General features: G+C 37.7%; 1 protein-coding gene across 2 annotated transcripts; it reads right to left on the bottom strand.

Annotated features, from left to right (window-relative positions):
* Positions 1–7183: 7183 nt before the first annotated feature.
* On the bottom strand, positions 7184–25306 carry LOC146496072 (eukaryotic translation initiation factor 5A-1-like). Of its 2 annotated transcripts, none has more exons than XM_085142987.1 (5): positions 25175–25306; positions 23968–24148; positions 23733–23837; positions 21528–21659; positions 7184–21141 (listed from the first exon to the last, which is right to left on the bottom strand). In XM_085142987.1, the coding sequence occupies exons 2-5, from the start codon at positions 24127–24129 to the stop codon at positions 21079–21081; spliced, it is 462 nt and encodes a 153-aa protein (XP_084999113.1). In that variant the 5' UTR covers positions 24130–24148; positions 25175–25306; the 3' UTR covers positions 7184–21078. The 2 variants fall into 2 exon arrangements, with proteins under 2 accessions (XP_084999113.1, XP_084999114.1); XM_085142988.1 differs by lacking the exon at positions 25175–25306 and adding an exon at positions 24770–24859.
* Between the last annotated feature and the right edge of the window lie 93 nt (positions 25307–25399).

Below are 25399 nucleotides of genomic sequence, written 5' to 3'. Positions count from 1 at the left end.
ATGCTTCAGACAAAAGGAGCTTTATTAAACTGCAGCAAAGGACTTGATCTCACGATTGCTTATCAGGATCATGGCATCATTTACTGTGTTAAGTTCAAATTGTTCGCTTCGCTATTCCCGCTCTTGTAAGACCTTGGCCGCGAATCAAGCTGTTTCAACTTTCAGCACGTTTCACCAGAAGTTTCCCTAAAGAAAGCTTATGAAACCACCCAAAAACATTTACTACGTGATAGCGGAATAAGGAGCTGTAGTCCTTAATTTTAGTTTTGTTGTTGGGTTTAGAGCTAGTAAAGCACCGTTGTGTTTAGGGAACATGCAGAGAACACTAGCACAAGTTAAAGCAGGTACATGTGAACATGGGTGTCTTGCTTTTTTCTTAATTTTTTCATCTGCAGTGAGTGCATTAACCATATGAAAATGATACGCAGTAATTATGGGAGAATACGCTTTTACATGTCTTCTCAGATTCACTGCTGTGTTAGCACATACCTGTCTGCCTCAGCGCTATGATTGCTCAGTCTGATTAGAATGTGGTTGGTTTATTTAAACTCGGGTACGAAGTGTAGTATTTATCTGATTAAGAAGAAAAGACATTTCTGCAGCTGCACATGCTGGACTGTGGAGAGGTGCTGGTTATGGAAACTCATATACTGTGTCTCATAGACAAAGTGCACATCAAAGCAAGACAATCTGGTAGCACATAAGTAAGAATCTGAGCTGCTTTTTGTTGAAAAACACTGCTTTAAAACTATGTACCCATTCTCATAACTTGATTTTTTTTTTGCAATCTTTTGGTTTATATAAAGTATATATCCTCTTTTCATAGTTTTTACATTATACAAATATAGCTTTTTAAAATATTTATTTCAGTAGTTATAAGACTAGAATTTTGACTTTTCAGATTTCTGTGCTAAGCCTCACAATGGGAAAACTGGACAAAACATTTCCTGTACAGCACTGTTTGTGCAGTTCAGTGGAATTTAAAATGGTTCACACATGAATGACATGCTAATAATAGGACAGAACAAATAATAAGAAAATAATAATTTAAGAAAAGCAGGGCTAGATATCAATCTCCTGCTCTGCTATTCACCCTGACTGCACCAGAAGTACCCTGGCTTATGACCTGTAGCAACTTAAAATATTACGCTAAATTAGATTAATAGGGCTCAACTGATTTTAGCATTTTAATGTTCCTCCAAATTCCTATAAATGTCTTTATCCGAATATCTATCTATCTATCTATCTATCTATCTATCTATCTATCTATCTATCTATCTATCTATCTATCTATCTATCTATCTATCTATCTATCTATATATATATATATATATATAGATATCTATCTATCTCTCTATATATATAGATATCTATCTATCTATTTATATATATAGATATCTATCTATCTATCTATCTATCTATAGATAGATAGATAGATAGATAGATAGATAGATAGATAGATAGATAGATAGATATTCACTTTTTTATGTAACTGTCAAAAGGAAAACTCAATAAAACATAACATTTGACCAGTTTTTATGGTGTTTTTCCAAGAAATTCAGCCCCTGTTTCATGTTGCTACTCACACATTCAGAGCAGTGGATAGCATGTACTTGATGAATGACCACTGAGTAGGTGGGATTTTGTTCTGTGTTAAAACTAAGCTATATAGATCTGCAATGGATTCACTTTCCTGCATACCGCCTGCTCGGGGCAGCAGGTTTTAAATCCTTTCATTGAATCAAGGTGGCTAAGAGCATTTAAGCTGAAACTAATTAAATGGATAAAATGACTCCAAAGTATCAGCTTAAATAGGTTATATTGATTAGAACATTTTAATGCATATATGCATTTAGTGTATATGCAAGGCCTTGTGGACACACTGGAACACAGACTAAGTGTCAGTGTGAACAAAATCCAATGATACATTTTATGCTTTAACTTTGAAGTCTGAATTTTGTGTGTTGTGTGTCAGCCGCTTGGATTAAGAATTATAGCTGCACCAGCAATGTGAGGAACTAAATCATCTTTATATTTCCTCACAGGCCTGCACTGCAGAAAATTACATTCTTAGTTATTGTGCATGTGTGGTACACTACTTTCATCACATCACCAGGGATAGTGAAACATGGCAAGGTTGGGAATTTTGAAGGGATTGCAGAACAGATGGTGAGGATTTGACTTGACAAAAGGTTTTGGTTTCATAAAGTGAGTCCGACATAGGTCTAAGCTCAAGGCTGGCCACTTTGTCCCAGCCTTCAGAGCTGGGACAAAGCTCTGAAGGCTGGTTTTTGTCCATCCAAAAAGATGGACAAAGTACAAAAATGATCATTTGAAGACAACTTTTTACTCTCCAGGGAATCATCACTCTGTCTGCTGATTGAAGCTTTAGAGCTAGACAGTACATTACAAAACATACTCAAAATAAAGGATTGAGTGTTCTATGACTAATTGACTGCAAATGTTTGGTGACAAAATGGTGTGAGAAAATGAGTGTTCTTAGTAGTGATGGGTACCGGTATCCGGTCCCATGATGGCACCGGTTCTGACATAAACGGTAGTAACCAGACCGAAAAGCAGCGCACATTTCGGTGCTTTATTTCGGTGCTTTTTTTCCTGAGATGTGATACACTTTGAATTCTAGCCAATCATTTTACGTTTCCGGGGATAGTAGGCGGGTCCAGGTACGTACGTTCTTTTGGAGCAGAGCTACAGATTAAAAATGCCCAAGGCGAAGCGGTCAAAAGTCTTGCTGTACTTCACAGCAAAAGATGCAAACTCAGCAGCCTGCAACAAGTGCTTTAAGGTGATACTGTGGAAAGGAGGTAACACCTGAAATCCGATGAAACACCTGGCGACGCATAGCGTTTTTTTAAAAGCCGAAAAATGCGCCGTATTTGATAGCTTGCTGCGAGACCTCACACCGAGCGCATCTACTGCAGGTGTGGTGCCTGTTATCGGACGAAGAGTTAGCAACATCCCCCAAAAAGCTGAAGAGTAGAGTCCTGGCCCCTAGCCCTGCCAGTGTAGCAGAAATGATGAGGATGATGATGGCAGCAGCAGCCGTTCTTCTCTGCGTGAGTAGCTTAATGTTGTTCGTGTATAATTTACGTTGAGTAGGCTAACCACGTTATTACATTAATGTATGTAAGGTGAACTAGCAAACATCAAGCTGTCTTCTTGTTTGATGGCAGATACTCCCTTCACCCTGGCCAAAAAGGCTAAAATGACCAAATAAAAAGTGGGAAACAGTTAAACATGAGAGGTTTTTGGACAAAGTTTTTGTTTTTTCCATTGTTTAAGCACTGCTTCCAGCCAAGAGTGATACCATATATGCCCTATAGCTGCAGAAAAGGCTAACATTGTTATCTTTTTACAAAAAAAAACAGCTGAACATGAGAGGTTTTTGGACCAATTTTGTGTTCTCCATTCTTTAAGTACCAGTTCGAGCACCGTTTCAAAAGTACCGGTTTGGCACCGGTATCAGATAAAACCTAAACGATACCCATCCCTAGTTCTTAGGAAGGAGGTCTGTCTTTGATCATGCAGCAAGACATTGGGTAAAGAGAGAAGATGGACCAAGTGAAGGAATGGAGAGAGAAAAAGACTTGGGGGCCAAAGTAAGCAGGCCTATTGGTTTATGATCTAACCGACATCCATAGTGTGTGCGTGTGTGTGGGAGTGTGCAAAAGTGTGTGCTTTCTGTCCCTTTCTTTATTGTGTGTCCTGTACACAGTAGTGGAAAACATGTTTTGCATTGTTACAGTATGTTCATAGTGAGCATGTTAAGATAAGCACACATGCACATGCACGTACACGCTGTTCCACTAACATACACACACAGCGATAGCTCTGATCCACAAATAAAATCCCTGAAATGGATGCTGTGAGCAGGGCTCCAAATCCTAGTGCAGTGCACTGTTCTTCAAACAAAAACATTTTTTATATTAGTGATGGTCTACAGCCAAGTTGCTTTGTTTTGTTCACAGTTTTTATAGTTCTTCTACGTGTCCACTTAAACTTAAAAATCTAATCAGTCTAATGTATCTTCTGCTTTTCTGTTAAAGTGTTGATACTTTTGACTCTGTGCCTGGCAATGCAAATACTTTGAAAAGAAAAAGTATGTATCCCTGCTCAAAATTCTATCATTTAGCATTTAATTGCTACACCTAGTGAAAAATACAACCCCAATTCCAAAAAAAGCTGGGATGCACTGTAAAATGAAAAAAGCAACAGAATGCAATAATTTTCCAATCTCATTAACCCATCATTTATTCATAATATAACATAGAAAACATATCAGATGTTTAAATGTAGATAATAATACCATTCTGATGTAAAAGGAAAAAAAAAAAAAAAAAAAAAAGCTTTGATGGGAGAAACACACCACAAAAAAGGGCCATCTTTAAACTTTGTAGCATTCCCTCTCCTTTTACAACAGTCTGTAATCATCTATGAACTGACGAGGCCAGTTGTTGGACTTTTGGAAAAGGAAAGGAAGTTATGTTGTTGTATGTGTGGTTTAGCATCAAACCTTAACATTATCATGCTGAAATATGCAAAGCCTTCCCTGAAAAATATCATCTGGACGAGACATATGCTGCTCTTAAACCTGTGTATAGTACCTTTGAGCATTGATGGTGCCATTGAAGATGCACAAGCTACCAATTCCATAACAACTAATGTTTCCCCTACGATCAAAGATGAAACCTTTTTATCTAAGCCCTCTCCTCTTTAGTCTCAACGATGTAGCTTTTCCAAAAAAAAAGTAAAATATCAATTTTTTCTCATCAGAGAAGATTTTTCCACTTTGCCATTTTAAATGTGCTTTGGCTCAGAGAAGAATGCAGTGTTTCTGAATCATGTTCACATAAGGCTTATTCTTTGAATGATAGAGCTTTAACCTCTTAAGCCCCAAGCCTACCTGATCTCCTGCTTTTTGCCCCTGTATCAGGGGGCGTTGGGGCTTAAGAGGTTAAACTACATTCATGGATGGCATGATACTCTGTGGTCACAATTCTGAGTTCCTGGGTCCATGCAGGGATTTTATGGAAGAATTCGTTTTTTTAATGTGTCTTGAGTGCCTGAAGCTCACTGGCATACAGTCTTGATTTTTGACCTTGTCATTTGCACATTTGCGTTTCTCCAGATTCTCAGATTATTTTGATCATATTATGTACTGCAGATGAAGAGATATTCATACTCATTACGCGGAAATCCCTGCTTGTCTAAGATGTTCTTTCTATGAACAATCATGTTACTGACCTTTTGCCAGTTAACCCAATTAGCTGCAAAATGTTCTCCGAGCTGTTTCTTTTTAGTAAAATTTACTTTTTCAGCCTTTTATTGCCCTTGCCCAACTTTCTTCTTAGACATGTTACTGCTATCAAATTCAAAATGAGGTTTTGAATTTTACATTTTACTATTATGGACTTGTGAGATTTGTAAGTCATCAGATTCTTTCTTTATTTACATTTTGAAGAGTATACTTTGTAAGTACCATCTTTCAAAAGTAGAGCGGTCTTGTAACAGAAAGTGAGTGGTGTATTGTCTCTTGCATTTCTACTTCTTATATGTCTGATGTCTATTAACTCAATTAGGTTTCTCACACACCACGAGTCAAGCCCCTTGACATTCTTTCATCCTTCAGACTCCCACTCTCACGTCTCAGCGCTCTCTTTCACCGCCCTACCCATTTTATCTTGGTCATACTAAATCCCTCACATTGTTTGGGATATGGTCTTCTCTCACGCCTCATCTCCCAGTAAAATTCAGTGAGCACTTTGATGATCCAACATTACAACAGTAGGAGAAAATGCCTCCAAAGCAGAAGATAAAAAAAATTAACTGCAGCCATGAGAGGATCAAGCTCATGAAAGAGCTGTTATAATTCATCCAGTTTCTTCTGGCTGCATTGCATATCTTTCCCACTTTCTATTTCAGAAGGAAATGTAAGAGTGAATCTCTGGGCAAAATGTTTTATGATGCAAATTATATTAAAAGCAATATCAACACCAATGATTGGTGCTATTTGGTGCTGTTATTTGTGGCCCATGTGGACAAATCAAAAGCCTTGTGGTGAAAAAAGACAAAACTAGAATTTTGATTGGTCACATTTATAAGACGTATGTTTTGAGGAGTAAAGTTGCAGCCAGTTGACAGTGGTATTACACAAAATAGTTGGAATATTGACTGGAGGATGTCTACCTCCGATTCCCAAATCGTGTGGTATGAAATGAATGAAGCAGGCCAACATTGTGCTTGTAGAATGGCCTTCCCAAACCATCAACCTAAAATTGAAAATCTGTTGCTTACACTTACAACTGGCTCCATGCCAGGAAACCAACTCATTTAAATGAAATCTACCAAGTGTGGCAAGACGAATGGTCGAATATCCAGACAGGATTATGTCAGATTGTTGATTGCTGCCAAAACTGTCTGGTCGAGGCGCAACTTGCTAAGGGACATTTAACCCAAGTATGTATATATTTAAGGCTGTATATACACTTTTATCCCTGTGTGGATTAGAAAAAAATCCAGAATAAACTTGTTTAAGTTGCCAAGGATCATGAACTGATATTTAAGGCCTCATGTGCAGCTGTCCCTCTTTGCAGACAGCATTTCAACCCATACACCTTACTATGAAAAGACTGATTTGGTCTTTTATGCATTGTTTGAAAAACTATGGACTAAATAAATGTTTTTCTGTCAGAGAAAAAAAAATACCACGGCCTTTGTTCTTGTCTGTATTTTTACAAGGTTTTTTAAATCTGTCCCTTGTGAGCATCCCAGTTTTATGGAACTACAATATTAAATTAGTTTGGCATCATTGTAACACACTTCCTGTTTCCCCCTTTGAGCCTTTCCACATCATCGTCTAATAACATCTTGAGGATTGTGAAGATTCATTCAGCATGTCCCATTTTGAGCTTGACACATGGTCAACAAGAGAGGAGAAATCCAGCTCTATACTTTATGTATGCTGTCGGGCCAAAGTTGTTCATAAACGACATCATTTATCCTGAAGGACAAGATACAGTATGAAACTGTTGACATAGTCATGATGATGTAAGCATGTTTATCCAGTTTGTTCAGTGAGTTCAACCCTGTCCCAGTTCCAGTTTTCCAGCACTGAGGGTGGTGGGAAAATGGCAAAATGGCACAGAACGCTGAACTTTGAACATGTGTCATGTCTTTGTGTCTTGAATTGTTAGAGCACATTCTTTAATGTTTATTATTGAACACTGAGGAGGAGAAACTGCTTAATGACCTCCAGTTCACCCAGAGATACACACTCTGGTGTTTATTATTAAATGCAGACTGATTGGCAGTTAGACAATAGAGGGGGCAGAGAGCAAATTTTCAATCAATGTGTAACTTCCACCTTTTCCATTGTGATCACAGAGTATTGCTTCTTTTTTTTAAATTAGGACACAGGTGAATGCAAGCACATGCACAAAAACACATGCCCTTACAAACAAACACACACACACACACACACAAAGAAAAAAATGGACATGGGAGAGTTTGCTCATCAATATGGCATCTTGTGTTGGATCTTTCCTTTCAGAGAACAACGGTCCAATCCTGACTTAATAGAAACAAGTTGTTGCACCTGCCCCTCCCCATTTGACCCACTCTGTTTTCATTGTTGTCAGATTTACAGCATAGCCTATATGCCATGAAATTATTTGAGATGAAAAGAAGTTTGAACTGATAAAGAAAACAAACTGTTCTTTATCAGTTCACTGGCACCACTCACACAGTGTAGACATCGTATTTCAGGCTGGTTTCTGAACCCATATACGCGCGCACACACAATTACATAGAAAGAGGAGCCATGGGGCAGCTTCCTTTTAAGTGCAGATTTATGTGGTCTTGTGTTGGTCAGATCCCTAAGTCTTCTTGCTGCCACGGCAACAGGTTTTGGAAACAATGATTCTGAGCCGCTCTAAGGATGATCCAGCCTAACACACAGAAAGCAGCCAAGTCTCCCATGCACATGCGCTGGAATACATTATAAACACTCACTGCACACTGTGTATCATTTTACCTGATACACAGAAGAAAATATAAAGTCGATAGTGATGATAATGCCATACGGAGGGAAGCATAATACAGAAATGTACAGCAACAATTATCAATTATACACATGAAAGAAAAAATAACCAGACTAAGGCTGTATAGTTATAAACCTGAAATTCAGTTTTGCATTCCTATTTTATGCTTGCTAACAATTTCCTAGTTCCCAGTGTTGTTCACATCTCCTCTCACTTCAACTTGAAGACCACAAGCTGGTGCCAACCATAAAGTAGCCAGCTGTTTACAGTCACAAATGCAGAAAAGGTCATGTAGTAGGGAGGATGGCTTTGCAAGCCATTGGGCTCTCTTAAATAAGAAGTCCTTAATTCATGGGTGTCAATCATAAGGCCAGATTTGGCTCAACAAGAGAAATGCGAAGGAGGATGAAAACCTTGGACTTTTAACTGTATTTTGCAGCTTCTCTTCCCTATGCCCATTCATACTACGTCAAAGTAAATAAGTAATAGATGAACAATTTAATGATTCCTATAGAAATTACTGTTTTATATTGGAAATTATGTATCGGAATTTCAGGAGCGGGACCACACCTCCAAACACGCTCCTTCCGGTTGTCATCTATATAGGTTCCTCCAGTTCTGCAAGCTGTTCATTCTCGTTTACGTGCCCAACCCTCCTTGTTCTCAATTCTTTAACTTCTTCACTTCTATTTAGTACATGGGGATCTGCCAGGCCCGGGAGCCGTTGCCAGTCCCATTCGAGGCCTTCCCCAAACCGCAGCTCAGTTCATGTCCAAGCGTTCACCTTTACCTACTAAAATGCTGTCATACCTAAAAAGAGGACGTGGGCCCAGCAAGTGAAAAGTTATTTCTTACAGTTGTGCTGACTGGAATCTTTTGTTTACTACAGCAGCATTTCTTTATCATGGAGAAAAAACTGAGGCATATTGTTTAAATTTTACTTCTTTTTTTTACTTCTTTTTTATTAAACTTGTAGTTAAAGTTCTTTATAAACACAAAAGGGAAAGTTTTACTGGTCTGGCTTCCTTAAGATCAAAGTAGCCTGTATGTGGCCTACAGTATAAAATGAGCTTGACATCCCTGCCTTAACCGATCTCATCTTACAAATGTTTTATATAGCAGCAGTTGGACTTCTGACAACAGACGCAAAAAAAAAAAAAAAGCACCACCAATTGAAATTGTGAAGCTTTATATATTTCTGAGACTTACATACTGAATGTTTACATTCATGTATCAAAGCCACAAATTCTGCTGAGGGATGGGATAGAAGGGGTTATAGTTTTATTCTTTTGTGCGAAAGGGTTTATTTTTCTTTTTATATCCTTTTAGCAAAATAAAATGTGTCCACACTGTTCTACACCAATTTTTCTCTCCTGGGATAATAAAAACCTAAGACTGAAATGAAACCACAGCTCTAGACCCTAAACATTATAAGTCATCCAAGTAGGCTTGGTAGAATTTTTAACTTCACAAGAACTGGATTCTCATGGGAAAACTGACTTCTCACCGTGACAGGTGCATCCCAGATGTGAGGAACTGTGATATTACTAGAGGTCTTGGAGAAAAAAGAAAAGAAAAGAAGACATTAGGGGAAACAATGAGGCAGAGTATGAAAATAAGGACAAAACGTTTTGTATGGTGAAGAAAAAGAAAAGTGAAACTCCAGGTGGAAGCTCAATCATAAAGGTCAGTTTGGGGGCATATTGTGGATTTTCTGAGTGAATCACGAGCTAAGTAAATTCCACAAAAGTGCAGGGAAAATACATTTCTGTATTGTATTGCAAAGTGTACTCATGAAAAAAAAATGACTTATTTTTCCTGGTGTTTCCCTATTATTTTCCAATTATACAGCTTGTTGCATGATTCGGCATATACAGATTGACATTCGTAGTTGTTGTGGTGCTTTTTGTGTTTCTTCATGCCGCTAGTATTTCAGAACTTCCCCTTTTAACTTTAAAACAATAACAGATGGGTGGCGGTGTGCTACGTCTTCGCCTGTTTCTTAGACACTTTGGCACCACCTGGTGTATGAAAACAAGACTGCATATCTACCATTTTATAACGTAGTTGTATCTACTTGGATAGGACTACTATTCTAAAATTTACAATAGGTGACGTTCACATGCACTTTCTAGGCTTATAGTGTCAACAGAACATTTTTATTAAATTTCATTGTGACCTCATGTTGAAAAGCTGTTAAATAAAATGGGACATTTATGGGATACTTAAGATTCTTAAAACTACTACTAATTCTAAATGACATATTTCCAACTACAGCATTGCCTAGGTATGCATTTCAGTTACATATGGTTTGGTTTGGACACACCACGCTCACTCATGTACCTGCACATACACATACGACTGTCAGTGGTGAATATCACGTTAAGCTGAAAACAGCTTGTTCTGTTTTAGCATGATGTCACTTACATCAGTCTCCTCGTCCCGCTTTTTGGGGGTTTGAAAAATGCACAGACTCACACACACTGACTCTTTGAGAGGTTTATCCGCTCCCTACAGTGTCCCAGCCTATCCCACAACCCCCTGGGGCTGTAACCTGTGATCCAGGAGAACTGTACTCTGCCTAACACTGTTTTCATAACCACTCCCAGTCCTCAGTCCACAAACACACAGAACCACAGAACATATGTAGCACATTACATACTCATGCACACACACTCACATTGACAGGGCCTACAAACATACAAATGTGGAAAGCTTCACAGACTTTCTTGGTACGTTAGTGTTTTGGGGTCAACCGCTATTAATTCCAGGAAATTTAAGCTAATAAGGCAGATATTTAATAATGCACTGTATAACAGACCCATGTGCATGTGTGTGTCTGTATAGCATTATCAAGTTTCTTCATCAGTATCAAGTCGGTTCAGCAACAGTGCAATGCACAGCTGCTGTGGATGTGTGCATATGTGGATCACTATATAGTGCTAGTCACTTCGATGAAAAGAGATAGGACATCTGCACCGGCAGCATGCCTTTTTCTCATGCCTTTCTCCTCAGAGGCGAGACAAAATATGACTGAGCTGTTTCACAAACAGCCTGCGGGAACAGGGAACAAAACATACTGGCAAAGTGGCTCTGTCTGCATGTCCTTGAGATTGTTTCCAGCGCACTGTGAACAGATAACGTTCATACATTCAGACAGATGTTGGAGCAATTTAAGGACACAAAGTTCACTTTATTTTTGGTTCAAACAAATATTACACAAATCTTAAGCCCCTTATCTCTCCACATGAGAGCTTTGAAGCACATAGCTGACAATGCACTTTAAATATCAATCTTTGCTTTCTTTGCATGATTATTTTTTCTTTTTTTCTAGATACCAGTATAAGGGTACCCCTCTCAAAATCTCAACCTTGGCATTTTTATGCCAAACATAAGCCTCGTTGGTCACTTGACAATCTCTGAAACCACTTTATAGCCAGACATCCACTCCAATTGATGTCACCATGGTGCTGTGTTAGTTCCATCTTATATAACATACTCAATGAGCAGCTGTGTGGTGAATCTAGCTATGGCCTGGGGATTGATAAGAGTTTGAGGAGAGTGAATGGACATCTGTTTATTAGTATGATAGCATCGCCTAATTTCTTTTCTGCCTCCCATAATATCCCTTTGCTCCATCTCCCTTAGTAATTGAGAATGAGTAATAGCACAAGCAGAAACATTTAAGACAGAAGTTGCTGACAGTCAGCATTATTTTCACCTTGACACATGTTGTGTACCAGCTTTTATTTTCCATAAATTCAGCGGATTCCAGTAATCTGCAACCAGAACCTTTAAAGGGGAAAATAAATCAGAGATTTTGCAGGAAAGAACAGCCGGTATGTCTTTGGTGCTATGTTATGTAACCTGTTAGTGGTAGGAGACATAAAACTAGAAGACAAACATCTTGTTCTTTAACAAAAATACATTATACATACAGTAACAAATCAGCAACTTTGAATAATGTTATAACAATGCTGCTGTTTTTTATCAAAAAAAAAAAACAGTCACAGACAGATTATGAGACTTCTGTCCCTGGACACAGACACGGATGTCCCCTACCCTAAAACTTTTCATACTAGGTTATGAAAAAACAAGACGTAAGTTTTGATATTGAAAAGGTGGCTTAATGCTCTTACTGATTTACATTTCTGTGTGTTAGACTCTTCAAAGTATATAATTGAGTAAAATGATCCCTGGATACAAAGTACTCCAAGGTAAAGATGCAAAATTATGTAAAAACAATCTTGAAAATGAATTATCTGGTAATAAAGTAAATGGTGTCAAAATGAAAATAAATATACTTCAAATAAATTCAACCTAATGTACAGAAAGGCAGTGTTTTTATTCTTCGGCTATGAAAAGCTATTCTCATCTGGTTTGAATAATGACGCACCCAACCCACCTACTCTTCCTTGCTGCAGGAGTCAACCTCCAGATGTTGGACGAAACCTTTCAACATTCCTACTACTAGTCTGCTAACTGCCCTTACAAATATACACACATACTTTGTAGGTTGCACACACACAAGGAAGTTCAAAGCTGTGCCAGAGGGGAGCAGGTGGCCAGAAACAACACACTGCATTTAAACAGTTCTAAAGGCTGCAGTCTGAATATTCAAAGTCTAATCGTCCAAAGAAAGGAATTGCAGAAAACAGAAGTTATATTGTTATTTTGAAGTAACCCCATGTAACTGTAAAATTGTTGCACATAAATCCATATATGCTTTTATTTTGTTATTGTTGTTATTGATGGATGCAGAGTCAGGTTTGCAGAAGCAATTATTGGTACGAACTTGTCCATCATTCATGACTAGCGCAAAGACAATCAGGAAACAAGAAGAGAAAATCATTGCAGACCACCACACATACACACACACACACACACACACACACACACACACACACACACACCAAAACACCAAAGGAAATCTGTTTTTCCTCTCACTGCTACCCTAACACCAAACTTTCCTGTCACTTTCAAATGCATGTCAATGCCAAATATCTGTTCATGCAGGCAACCATGTATATATACTAAAACTACTGACTATATGTAATGTGCATTAGGTTAGTTATTTTGTACATAATAAATATTTATTTCAGTGCTCACAGACATCTTCGCACTGCATGTATAAATTCTCAAAACTTAGCATTTATTTAGCAATTTAACATAGTATGTGTATATCTGTTTCCATATGTATACTGTCTCTCCTAATAAATGTAGAAACATTGTAAACACACTGAGAGACACCAGACCTGAATATACTTTGCCAAAAGTTGAAGGCCAGAGGTTCTTTTTTGTTAGCATTTACTATACTTCTGCATAATGTGAGGATGTGCCATAGTAATGAAAGTAATGCTATTTAGTGTAATTTCCTTTTCTATCTTAAAATTGTTGGATGCATGTTGGTTTTACACTTGTGAATATGTGCGAGTTTTGTCAGGTGAGAGTTGTGTTATAGTTGAGAAACAGCTTGTGAGCTGCCTACTAGGTCCTGGAAGTTCAATCACAGTTCGAGCATAAGAAGAACAATAAAATAGTTTGTGTTTAGTCATTTATTTGTTTTGGTGGTTTGTGAACAGCATGTGCTTGTAGTCCATTGATGAGAAGAAACACAAAGATTCAATCTTTCATTCCATAAAAACAAGACTACTGTGAATATTTTGCCTATGAAGTCACTGACTAATTCTTCCATGGAAGTTGTTCTTTTTCGTTCTTTTTCAAAAACAGATGGGTCTTCTCAGCAGTATGAGTGTACAGAAGGGTGTCAGCTAAAATAGAAGGTACATGCTGTGAGCTTGATTCTCAGATGAACACATCTGTTAGCATAACTATTCCTGAAGAAAAAACACTCCCTTGCCCTTCTGGTATTAATCGCAGCTCCTTACAAATGTGGAAAGGCTCACTGCAGAGCTCAAAATCACAGATTTTCCCCCACGAACATCTGACACCAAATAGCACATAAAGTCTCGAATTGAAAGCTGACGCCTCTAGCTGTCCAGTCTCTGTTCTAGTCTCATTATCTGCTTCAATAAATACAAAGAAAAATAAATCCATCTTTAAATACCACAAATGTTCAGCCTCAGAGCCAGACTAGAAAAAGGTCAGGGAATTAACAAAGTCATTAGGACTTATCCTTTGTGGTTCAGGAACATGTGTCCAAAATTAAATTGCAATCCATCCAAGACTTGTTGAGAAGTATGGGAGGCCAACGGATGTACATTACCATCTCCACAGTCACTGCTTTTCCTAACAAAAGAAAATACTCTATTAATTTAAGAAGAGATGGTCACTTCATTATATTGTAGTATTTTTAACTGTATTTTTACAAAGCTGGCTGCACACACAAACTCAGACACCACAGCTGTACAGAAACCTTACCTGCTGTTTCTCACGTTTTAGGACTGAGGAACTAAAAGGGGAACAAATACCTTCTTATGGACTTCAGATCCTTAGATAAAGTGTTCCTTCACTCAGTTCTTTCCTTACTTCATAATCTGGAGCCTGCAGTAAAACTTTCCTTATTTTCAAAAACACTTCACCACTACCACATGCTAAAAACATAAAAAGTAATATATAACACACTTTAAATCAAGTCACATTATCTGTAAATGAATAAATACAAAATATAAAGTTATTAATACTAATTAATTATGCTAAACCTTTACTGTTACTGTTTTAAGTTGGAGAACTCATATTTATCTGCAGTAGTTTAAAAAACTTCAGGTGTTATTTCTTTTCCAGATACGAAGATGAGATGGTGTTTGGGAAGTGATTGTCAACTTATTAATGTTGCGTTGCATTTAACCATTGCCATTCAGTTTCTGATAGCGCTTTATCACCTCCTAGATTATTTATTGATACATTTTAATAAAGAGATTTTTGCTCTTTGATCTTTTCATGCCTGCCTGCCTCCGTGCCATGTTTAATATTCCTGTAAGGACTTCCAGCAGTGTTTATGTGATCTTCTATGAATAAAAGAACCAGTGCAACGTAACTTCAACTTGACTTTTGAGCTTTAATGGATGAAACACACTTTAAAATCTAAGGTAAGCATCTCACCTGACACTACCATGTGTCTCTGTGATTTTGATTTATTCATTTATTCATTGGTTAGATGTAAATCGGTGTCGGCTCAACTGAAATGGTCTGTTGCATAGACTAGGTAGTTTTTTGAACTTGAAAGCCTGTTTCAGCATAGTGATTGTCTTGTATGATAAGATTAGTCATAGCTGGGTAGTTTTTAATCTAACATGAACATTTACACCCACTAGTGCTCCTTTAGACTTTGTTTTGTACCAGGGTGATGAAGCTCTGATTCACTTTTATAAACATTTTTGTGTTTTTACAGTGTGATATCGCCCTTACAGTATGTGTGGCACTAAAAGCTGAAGATAGCTCTATATTTTTACTCAGCTTTTTCGCACACAGGCACAGTTAATCCCATGCAGTTTCAATAAAAGCACATGGTTCACACTAATGCTTTGATCTCTTCTCTCCCCATCTCATGCTGTTTTGAGAAATGGGTCCCAAAGTTACATAAACGTACTTTCTGTGTTTGACCATACCCCACTGCTGATGTATGTACCCTATGTGTGTGTGAGTACTGTTTACCCTGACTTACAAGGCAAGCCCTCTATCCCAGAACTCTATCAAATCTCTAATAATTTGAAACTGGTTCATCTCCACTCAAAGTCAACCAGGAATCCAGCTGCTTCACTGTCTGGATAAACAGGTTCGGAGCACTGTGGAATGGCTCATAAAACCTTTGCCAATCCCCTCTACAATCCCTGCTTTGCTCCCCACATGAGTTTTGAAAGAGTTTGGCATTTCCCTGTAAAGAATTCTTGAAGATCACAGGAGACTCCTCTGTGTCGATTTTGTTTTTGTAAACAGTATAAAATCTGTACAGTGATACGGATATAATTTCTACAAAATCTATTTACCAAGGCTACTGCATTTTTCAAGAATAGGGCTGAGACGCGGCTTTGATTTAATAGGTTCAGTTTGGCTATTCACACTGTTCATCCTGAATTAAAGAACTTAGACACCAGAGAATACGTAAAACACAGAGTGAATTCTTCATCTCTGGGGGAAAATGTATAATTTCTGGGTAACTTGAATAAACTTGAAAAAAAAAAAAAAAAAAAAAAGTACTTTCCCTTGTTGTCCCTGTGCTATCATGCACACAGTTCAAAAGCAATATGAAAATCTCTGATGTTGGACTGCCATCTACTGAGCAGTTTAGGTACAAACCTTTAACCCCATTGTTTCTGTCTGACTATTTAAATGTTCGTTGATCTTTTACAATGAAAAACAAACATTACTGGAACTAGCCGTTGAATGTGAAGATTTTAACTGCCGTGAATTTAAATCTACTTACAACTAAACACTTTAGATTCATAACTCTGGGCTTTCAAATTTACATGTAACGTTACATAGTGAAGGGATTACAGCGCCATCTCATACATCCCCATCAACACACTGTTGTCTTGAAAATTAGCCTCTGTACACCACCACACTGGATTTTAAAAGAAACAATCAAGATAGGATTAAAGTGCAGACATGAAACCACTTCAGCTGCATTCAGTAATCTTTTAGGCTCTTTGGTGTTTACTGGCCAGTGCATTTCTTCTTTGTAAGAATGCACCGTGACTGTTCCTGAAGTTTAGGGGGTTTTTCTGTCTTTGTGACAAGTTTATTTTAGTTTTTAATGAACCTTCTTCATGTGCACCAACATATCTTTGGACCCTATACTGAGAGTTCCAGTGAACTCCTACCAAATGAATGTTCAGCATTTAGAATCAACTCCATATCCTTCATCTGCTTAATTCATCAAGCGAACAGTTTTCATCTGGCTATGAAACATGTCAATGACATTTTATTCTGAATATCAGTCACATCTGGAATAGTGAAATTGTGACATTGCCCAAATGAACACTGCTCCCACCTCCAATTCAAAAACATATAAGATATTAGAGATTGCAAAACATGTTCAAACTTAGCCACACCTCAGAGATGTCAATCATGAATATTTAAATAGCCAAAATAATACTGCACATTAAACTATATTGTGGTTATAGTTATGAGGTTTTATAGCCAGTAACATCTTAATGAGCTGTTATTTCGGAAACAAAACAGTAGCCAGACATTAGCAAGTACATGCATCTAATTTCCAGTTTTAAGATGCTACAATGTACCTTTAGTCCATATGCAAATGAAGATACACCGGAAGAGTCAAAATTATATAGTAAAGTGCATATGTCTGTGAAGGTTCTCAGTCATCCAGGTCATCGTAGTCAAAGGAGCTTGCAAAGAAAAGTGTCTGGACTTCTTTAAGTTGCTTGAAGACGTTTCACCTCTCATCCAAGAAGCTTCTTCAGTTCGCATAAGGTGGGGTCAGGTTTCACAATGAGCTCACCCGAAACCCTGGCTGATTGGGACCCACACCCAGTTTCACACCTTGGCTCAGGCGATTAGAGGATCATCAGGGGGTCCTTCTGTCCCTCTGCGGGGGAATACTCCCACTAGGTTTAAATCTGGGACTCCCCACCATTTGACCTTAGAACTGAAGAAGCTTCTCGGATAAGAGGTGAAACGTCTTCAAGCAACTTAAAGAAGTCCAGACGCTTTTCTTTGCAAGCTCCTTTGACTAGTAAAGTGCATACTTTTGATGGAGAGAAAAATAGATTCCCCCAGAATAATACAGGATGAAGAAAGATTATTCGCAAAAGAAGACATGCTAATTAAAGTCATTTATTATCCTCACTGATGACACAGTCTTATCAGTGCTCATTTACAAGCACAGCACAGGGCCATCTCATATACAGCGTAAACATTTCCTTGAACAGAATCGGATTAATCCTGCTACCTAAGTCTCTGTGAGAGACACATCCAAGACTGCTAAACAAAGGATAAATGGCATGATGTGAAATACCAATTTGTGTAGCTCATCAGCTGTAGGATGTTTGGAGTCCATTATCCTGGGTTCAACTTTAGAAACAAATGTAACAGAGGGGCTTAAGGAATGCACATCTTCTCTTTGGGCCATGATGGTAGTATAGCCATCTCTTCATATGTGCAATGACAATTTAACCCCCCAAAAAATGAAAAGAAAAAAGAAGCAGCACGATACTACGGTGTATTCTAGTTTAACATTTATAGTTTTATTTCTGCAAAAGAATGTTTACTGTGGTTTGTAATGGACAGGTTACATTTTCACCACATTTTTTCAGTTTATTGCTTTTAAAGTAGAGTAAAAATCAGGTTAAGGTTCTGCAGGCTTTAGCTGTGAGAAGATTTGTGTGCTTGAGAAGAGCATGTGCCCTTGTTTGTCAAAGTCTGCCTAATAACTTCATTACACAGGCTCCCCCTGCTTTTTGAGCTTTCATCTGCTAGTTCTTCCACCTCCATGAAGAAGTTACTTCTCACTATGAAATGTACCATTAGTCTATTTAGTAAGGTCTTAAGGCAGTAGCCTTTGCTTTTTGCATTCCAGGGTACTGCTGTTACTTTGTTTCAGATCACACACACAAAAAAAAAAGTAGTTGGAAGCCACTGTTATAATGCCAAAGCTCCACGAGGAGAAACAAATCCCTTTGGGGTTGTGTCAGGAAGGGAATCTGGCATAAAACTCTGCCAAAGCATCACACAATATGGTTTTGGCTCCTGAAATTATGTTCCCATACAAGTAAAATTAATTTGCAGTTGCATTTTGTAAAGCCTTTGAAAATAACATCTTTTCATTTTCAGACCATCAATCAAAATCAGTTGTAAAGCAAAACATATTTTTTGTAAACAAAACCAAGTAGTATTTGCACCTACAACCAACCACTGAATAACAACAAATCTTAATAGGTAACTAAGTGGAAAGACCCTGGTTTCACTGACTAACTCCTGGATATAATTTTCCCGCTTGCCAGCCTGCCTCCTTATGCCAACTTTTAACATCTTGCAAAACTGCACAGTGTCCTGTTGGAGAAATTTTAAGTTGTCCATTCCAGTTTAGCTGTAAGGGAACAAAGGTTTTTAGAAGACCAGGTTGCACACTGAATAGGTATAGTATGAATACAATTATTACAAAACACACAATTTGCTGCTTTAGTGTCCTGACAGATGTAAAGGAATATTAAGCTTGGATTCAAGTCCAAGCAACAAAAACACAAAACAATAATAAAATAATAACATTACAGAGCAGCTGTTGTTGTGCAAAGGAAAAAGAATATCTTCCAATGTTTATTACAACCTGTGTTCACATAAATGTAAGAAGTCTGGTTGTTGTAGATTTTTAGCAATGACCTAACGTCATAACCATCATGTAAACATTTTCTATACATGGTGTAAGGGACTGGGGGACTTCGGCTACAGAAAGCTACAGTTTTAAATGCATTTGCTTAACTGAGGTTTGAACAGGGTTTGTACAACAACAAAGATTCATGATTAAAAATTAATAGCTAGTGTTAGAATGTATACACATGGACATGGACACAACCAAAAGGCAGACTAAAACCTCTAACCAGTCTGATTAATTCATTTACACAAGCTAAACAGGAGGGTTTTTGTACACTCTTGAAACAGTATCCAAATGCTCAGCTCAAAAAACAAAACAAGAAAAAAGAAAAAACTGATTGCAATGCTTTAAATTTAGTTAGCAATGCTAATACTCTCAAAACACTACATTCAGTTTTAATTTTCCATTAGGAGGTAGGGGAGAAAACCAACAATACCAGCATATAAATGCAGGTTCTCCAGCAACATTGATGCAGTGCATGTAAACACATTCTGATTTCCTGCCATTACCTGATGTCTCCTAGGAACAGTTTGTGAATGGAGAAGTAATTAACCTAAGCAATATGTAATAAAACTCCTTGGGAGGAGTTTTAGACTAGAAAATAGACCTGCTTACTCAACTACTCTGTAACTACCATTTTCCCACTTTTCTAATTTCTGCTCGTCATGAATGTCACAACAAGAATTGGATAACTCAAAGTATAACTTCCACAGATTTTGCTACATCATACAATATTTTGACAATTTCTGCCAAAAAAAAAAAGAAAAAAGAAAAATGATATCAGTAGCATTCTGAGAATGCGAAATGTACTTGTCAATACAGACTAAACTGATGCAATTGAAATAAAAAGAGTTTAAGACTAAATAGCACATGTTTTTAAGTGTTTTGTTCTTTTAAAATCAGTTTCTATACATCTGACAGCTTGTAAAGGCCTCAAGTGAAAGGAAAGTTTTATAGCATAGAGGAGAATATGGCCCCACCCAACCACCCCATTATGGCCTGTTCAGCTTCATAACAGCTGAGACTGAAAAAAAAAAAAAAAAAAAAAAAAGGTCCATCTTGAGTCCTGGCTATGAGCTGTAGAAATCCTGCCATGAGTAAGTAAAATTCTCATTTACATAAATTCATAGCTGCTAAGGCATGAGTATACTAGTCATGAATGCGCATGCAGATGACTGTGCGTCACTTGTAAAGGCAGGCAGATATAGTCAAGCTACTAATAACGTTAATGCTTTAGGGTCTCTTAACTGTGCAATGATTATAGCTGGAGCAAATATCAGCCACCTGAATTTGAATTATTTTACGGGAAACATCAAAGAGAATAAATCAGGTACAGCATCTACCCTGTAAACATACAGCATGTTTACAGGCATCTGAAAATGTTTAACTGTTTTAAAAATAAAACGTAATTTAAAAGCAAATACACATAACAAGTACTCAAACAGGAATGTTATGGAGTGCTGAAATATTTGTAGGAAATACTGGAATAATATCAGCACCCACTGCAAAGTTATGCTGTGATGGCAAGGGGAAGATGACTGTTTAGAGAGAATGCCAGTCACATCTGAGCTTTAGATAGAGAAGAAGCTGACCACGTCCAGTTTCTGGATTTTAGCTGACAGCAGCAAATCTGGTGGCGGTGTGGGGCGAAGGCCAGTAGCTTTGGTGAGGCTCCAAAACCATAATGGAGGATAGGATTGTGAGGTCTACAGCGTTGTCCTTGACTTATTAGGAAGTCATGGTCTTAGTGCCCACTACATGCTCTTCATCTATAGCTTTTAACACAGAGACCTGAAAATGGAAAGGAATTAAGATCTGGGTCCAGTATTCTCACATCACCTTGATTTTTGTGCAAATATGTTTGATCCAGTATGGCATGATGACTTATCAAATTGATAGGCTAGGACATTTCTACCACTAAAACATGTTAAAGTACACTAGTACACTTTAAAATAGCACATAAGAATACAAGTGTTCTAGACTATAACAAAAGTAAGGAATTTTTCTTAATTATTACATTATTAAAATGGACACTAAGTAAATATAGTGAAGACAGCAGAGTTCATTTATGACTAAATGAAATGCAATATATCAGAAAATATCCAAATAAAATTTGAACTGTGGCCCTGGTTCATTGCCGTTTAGAACTTTTTGTTTTCCAGGACACAGGAACTCACCATAAACTGGTCCCCGTTAGTGAACCTCCTCTCAATCTCTTTTCCCAGGTCATTGTCTGGCAATTTAAGGTCCTCTCTGGTTTCTCCGTTGTCATCCATCAGAGCCAAGAAACCATCAGCCACATCAATTACCTAAATTTGCCATTATAAACAGAATGGAAGAGGTTAATAGTTTAGGAAATCATAAGTGTGATGCAAGTACTTTTTCCTATTGCAGTTGCTATAAACATTAATTTTAATGCCTTCTTCATAACACTGTGGTGATTCACACCAACAGAAAGCATTTACTGTGAAGCAGCAATACACAGAACATTGTGGTTTAGATCAATAACAAAGCCCTAAAAACAAGAAAACGTTTTACCCCAATTCTAATTCTTGAATGATTATTTTATATGTAAATATGTTGAACTACTAAAGCTGGGAGAATTTTTTTTTTTTTTTTTTTTTTTTTACACTATTATAACTGTGCTTCTAAGTGTTGTAGCTGTATATTGCAGTGGTATCACCTAAAATATTAAAAGAATGTCTTTTGTCACTATACACATGAGATTCAGGCTGTGCAATATGTCCCAAAATCTCATATCCCAATATAAGACATTTCTCATCCTGACAACAACATATCACAAAATAGTGCATTTTCTGTAAATTCTGCGAATCTCAGGAAACTCTACTTGTGCGAAGTGTTTTCAGTTGGGCGTCGCGTACCTGGAGTCGAGTGTTTTGACTGATCCATGAAACTGCTGCAGGGAAAAGCCTTTTCTAAATTTTGAGTCTAAGGTTTATTTTGAGCACCTAATGACTCTTTTTTGCTTCTCATCTGTAAACTCTCTCCACAGTCTTACACATGAGTCTTGCGTAGCTAGTAGAAGAGGTTTGTCATGTTTGAGTCTGGTGGGGACTGGTTTGCAGCATTATTTGAATAGTACAGTTTTCTGGTTCGTGTCAGACTTTTCATAACCAAACTATATCCATGCTACAGAGGTAGCCCCTCATTTAGAAATAAGATCCGCGATTTGTTTTGACTGGTGTTTCTGTTTGGACCTACCTAGTTCTCCCTCATCTTCACTGGCTATGCTGGTATTCTCTGTGGTGACCATCCAAACAAGGAAAAAAAAATCTTGCCGTAAACATTGTACCTTGCAACATCACGAAACAAACGACAACATATAATATGAAACGATAGACATTTTAATTTCATCATCCGATATATTTACTCATATCGCACAGCCCTAATACAAATATTGGAAAAAAATAACACTATTCATTTCTATTTTTTATGCATTTACAGTGTGGATTAAATATTGCACAGTGGTATTCTGGGCTAGAGGAAAAACCCTATTATTTTATACATACTAAAACCAGAAGGAACCAGTACCTGATGCCAATTACATGGAATTTTCGAGATTATTAAGTTAGTGATACCAAATTAAGGTAACAGTAGTATAATTTTTACATCTGTGTATCATTTGATATTGCTACAAGATCCAGATGATGCAATTCACAAACAGTGCAAGATGGCCGATTACTCACTTTGCAGTTACAGCAATTATCATTTCTCATTCAAATTTAAACTTAGCAGTGTAGCAATGTGCTCTTTCATTCTTTGTTGTGCATGCCTCGACCACCTATCAGGGACAGTATCATGTATAGTCTTTAATTCTAAACCATTACCAAAATAAATAAATAAAAGTGCACACTATGTGGAAAAGCAACTAGACAACCGCAGACACCAAAGAAGTTGTGAAGTGTATGGTCTGGGTGGCACATCTATACAAAGCCTGAAATCTGTCACGTGGGCCTCTATACAGCCATAAGTAGAACGTAACATAATAAACCACCACCAGGAAAAATGCAAATTATAAGACTCATTTGCTACATACCAGATTTCATTATACGAATAAAAATATGCCCAAAGATGCATTTTCTGAAAACTACGGCCTCAAAATAGCCCAACAGTTAGAGAAGACTGCTTATTGGTCAATCCAAAACCTGACCGACCAGTCTGATACCTGTATATATTTTTTTAAACATACTGAAGCAACACTTCAGCTCTGATAAATGAGACACACCCCTTCAGCAGTCAAGAAACCATTCATTCCTCTCACGCTTTAAACAAATTTCCAAACAGTTACTGCCCTTCAGTACTAAATTGTTTAACCTGCACAGCAAGCTATATTGCAAGATATGTCCAAAAGAAACATTCACCTGATAGTCTTTCCTTGTTATATTTGGAACATCCATGTTGTGGGTAGACGGGCAGATATCTTCATACTTTTTCTGAGTAAAGATGTCAAGTCCAGTAAGGTGAACCTGGGAACAATGAACTGATTAGAGCTTACCTTGTGCCAAAGAAGCATTCTGTATTACTTGTAAAACTGAGACCCATCAGGCTAAAGTTCCTTAAGCGCTGAATTCTAAAGTATAGACAAAGTGGTTTTACCTTTGCATGTCCATGTTTGCCAGTCTTGGAGGTAGACATGTCAACTATCTTACAGGGACGTCCTTTCAGCATGACATAACCATTCTTCCTCAGTGCAGAGCACTGCATTGGGTATGTTGTAGAGGCCCCAGCATCAGCAGTGGAGAAATCATCATCTGCCATAGTGGATCCACAGGTTGTACTGTATCACCAGGATACATTTTTTTTTAATTAAATATATACAATAAAAAATAATAACAACAACAACAACAATAACAATAATAATAATAATAAGATGATGATGATGATTTGTATAGTGTCAAAAACCAATGGCCTATTGCAAGTTTACAAGAGGAATTATATAAGTGACATTAAAAAGTGAGTAATCAGCACAGATTTCCAAATTATAAACATTATGACAACTTAGCTCAATCTACCACAATTCAATACTTGATCTAATGTCAGCCATCCCTTTCGAATTACTTTGAGTTTGTTTACTTTGCATTTGTTTTAAAATAATTATTGCATTATTCTAAAAGTTCAATAAAGCTATAATTTTAACATGCATTCCCTAAACTAGTGTAAACATTTCTAGGCGTTGCACCCATACACTGTATCCAAACACTGCTGCCTGCTATCCACCCGAAAAGCTAACGGCTAACGTCATATGTGAACGTGCTAAATCTATTTGGACACCAAGCTGTTAGGTTCCCAAATGTTCCCATAAACACTACTAAGTGAAAAAAATAATACTCCAACACGCTAACTTGGCAGCCAACCTTTTCGTTCACTGGGTCAAAACAAAAGGTCGAGTTTTCCTCACACTGGCTAGGCTGCTAAGGTTAGACAAGCCCCATTAACGACCTAGCAGGTTACGTGGCAGCTGGGCCAGATGATCATCCGCCACTACAGCTTTAAAACAGTACGCTAGCCGCACCTTCATCCTGTCCCTTTTCTGTCATAGTTAGCCACGTTAGCTCGCTAACCCAACCTACATCCACTGACACTGGATAACGATACTGCTGCTAATGTTAGCTTGACAACAGTGCTAAATAAAAACCTCAACGAGCGCCCACTAATTCCAAGTTACCGACAAAACTGTCGAGATAACGAATGCATCACAGTGTTAGAGATGAGGTGAGTTTTCATTACACCGCAAACAAGCGCTGCACATAATGTCAGCGCTACTGTCAAAAATATTAAACTTGAGCCTGAACATTTAGCTTACCTTATATCTTAAAGAGAAAAGGGAGAGTCACTTCGCATGCGTGGAGCTTTTGTACCGCATGAGAAGCGGAGAGGGCAGGTACGGGCTCCGGTGGCATGTGTGACGTGTTAGTAGAAGGAGGGTGGGGGCGCTCATATAAACGTTGCAACGTTACGTGCTGGAGCGCAGTGGCTTCCTGAAGATAACTTCCGCCCTGCCTCGCACACCGGTACAGACCTATCCAAA

The sequence above is a fragment of the Neolamprologus multifasciatus genome, chromosome 19 (genome assembly GCF_963576455.1).
Source record: "Neolamprologus multifasciatus chromosome 19, fNeoMul1.2, whole genome shotgun sequence".
Classification (NCBI taxonomy): Eukaryota; Metazoa; Chordata; class Actinopteri; order Cichliformes; family Cichlidae; genus Neolamprologus; species Neolamprologus multifasciatus.
This window is presented reverse-complemented; position numbering and strand designations above follow the sequence as displayed.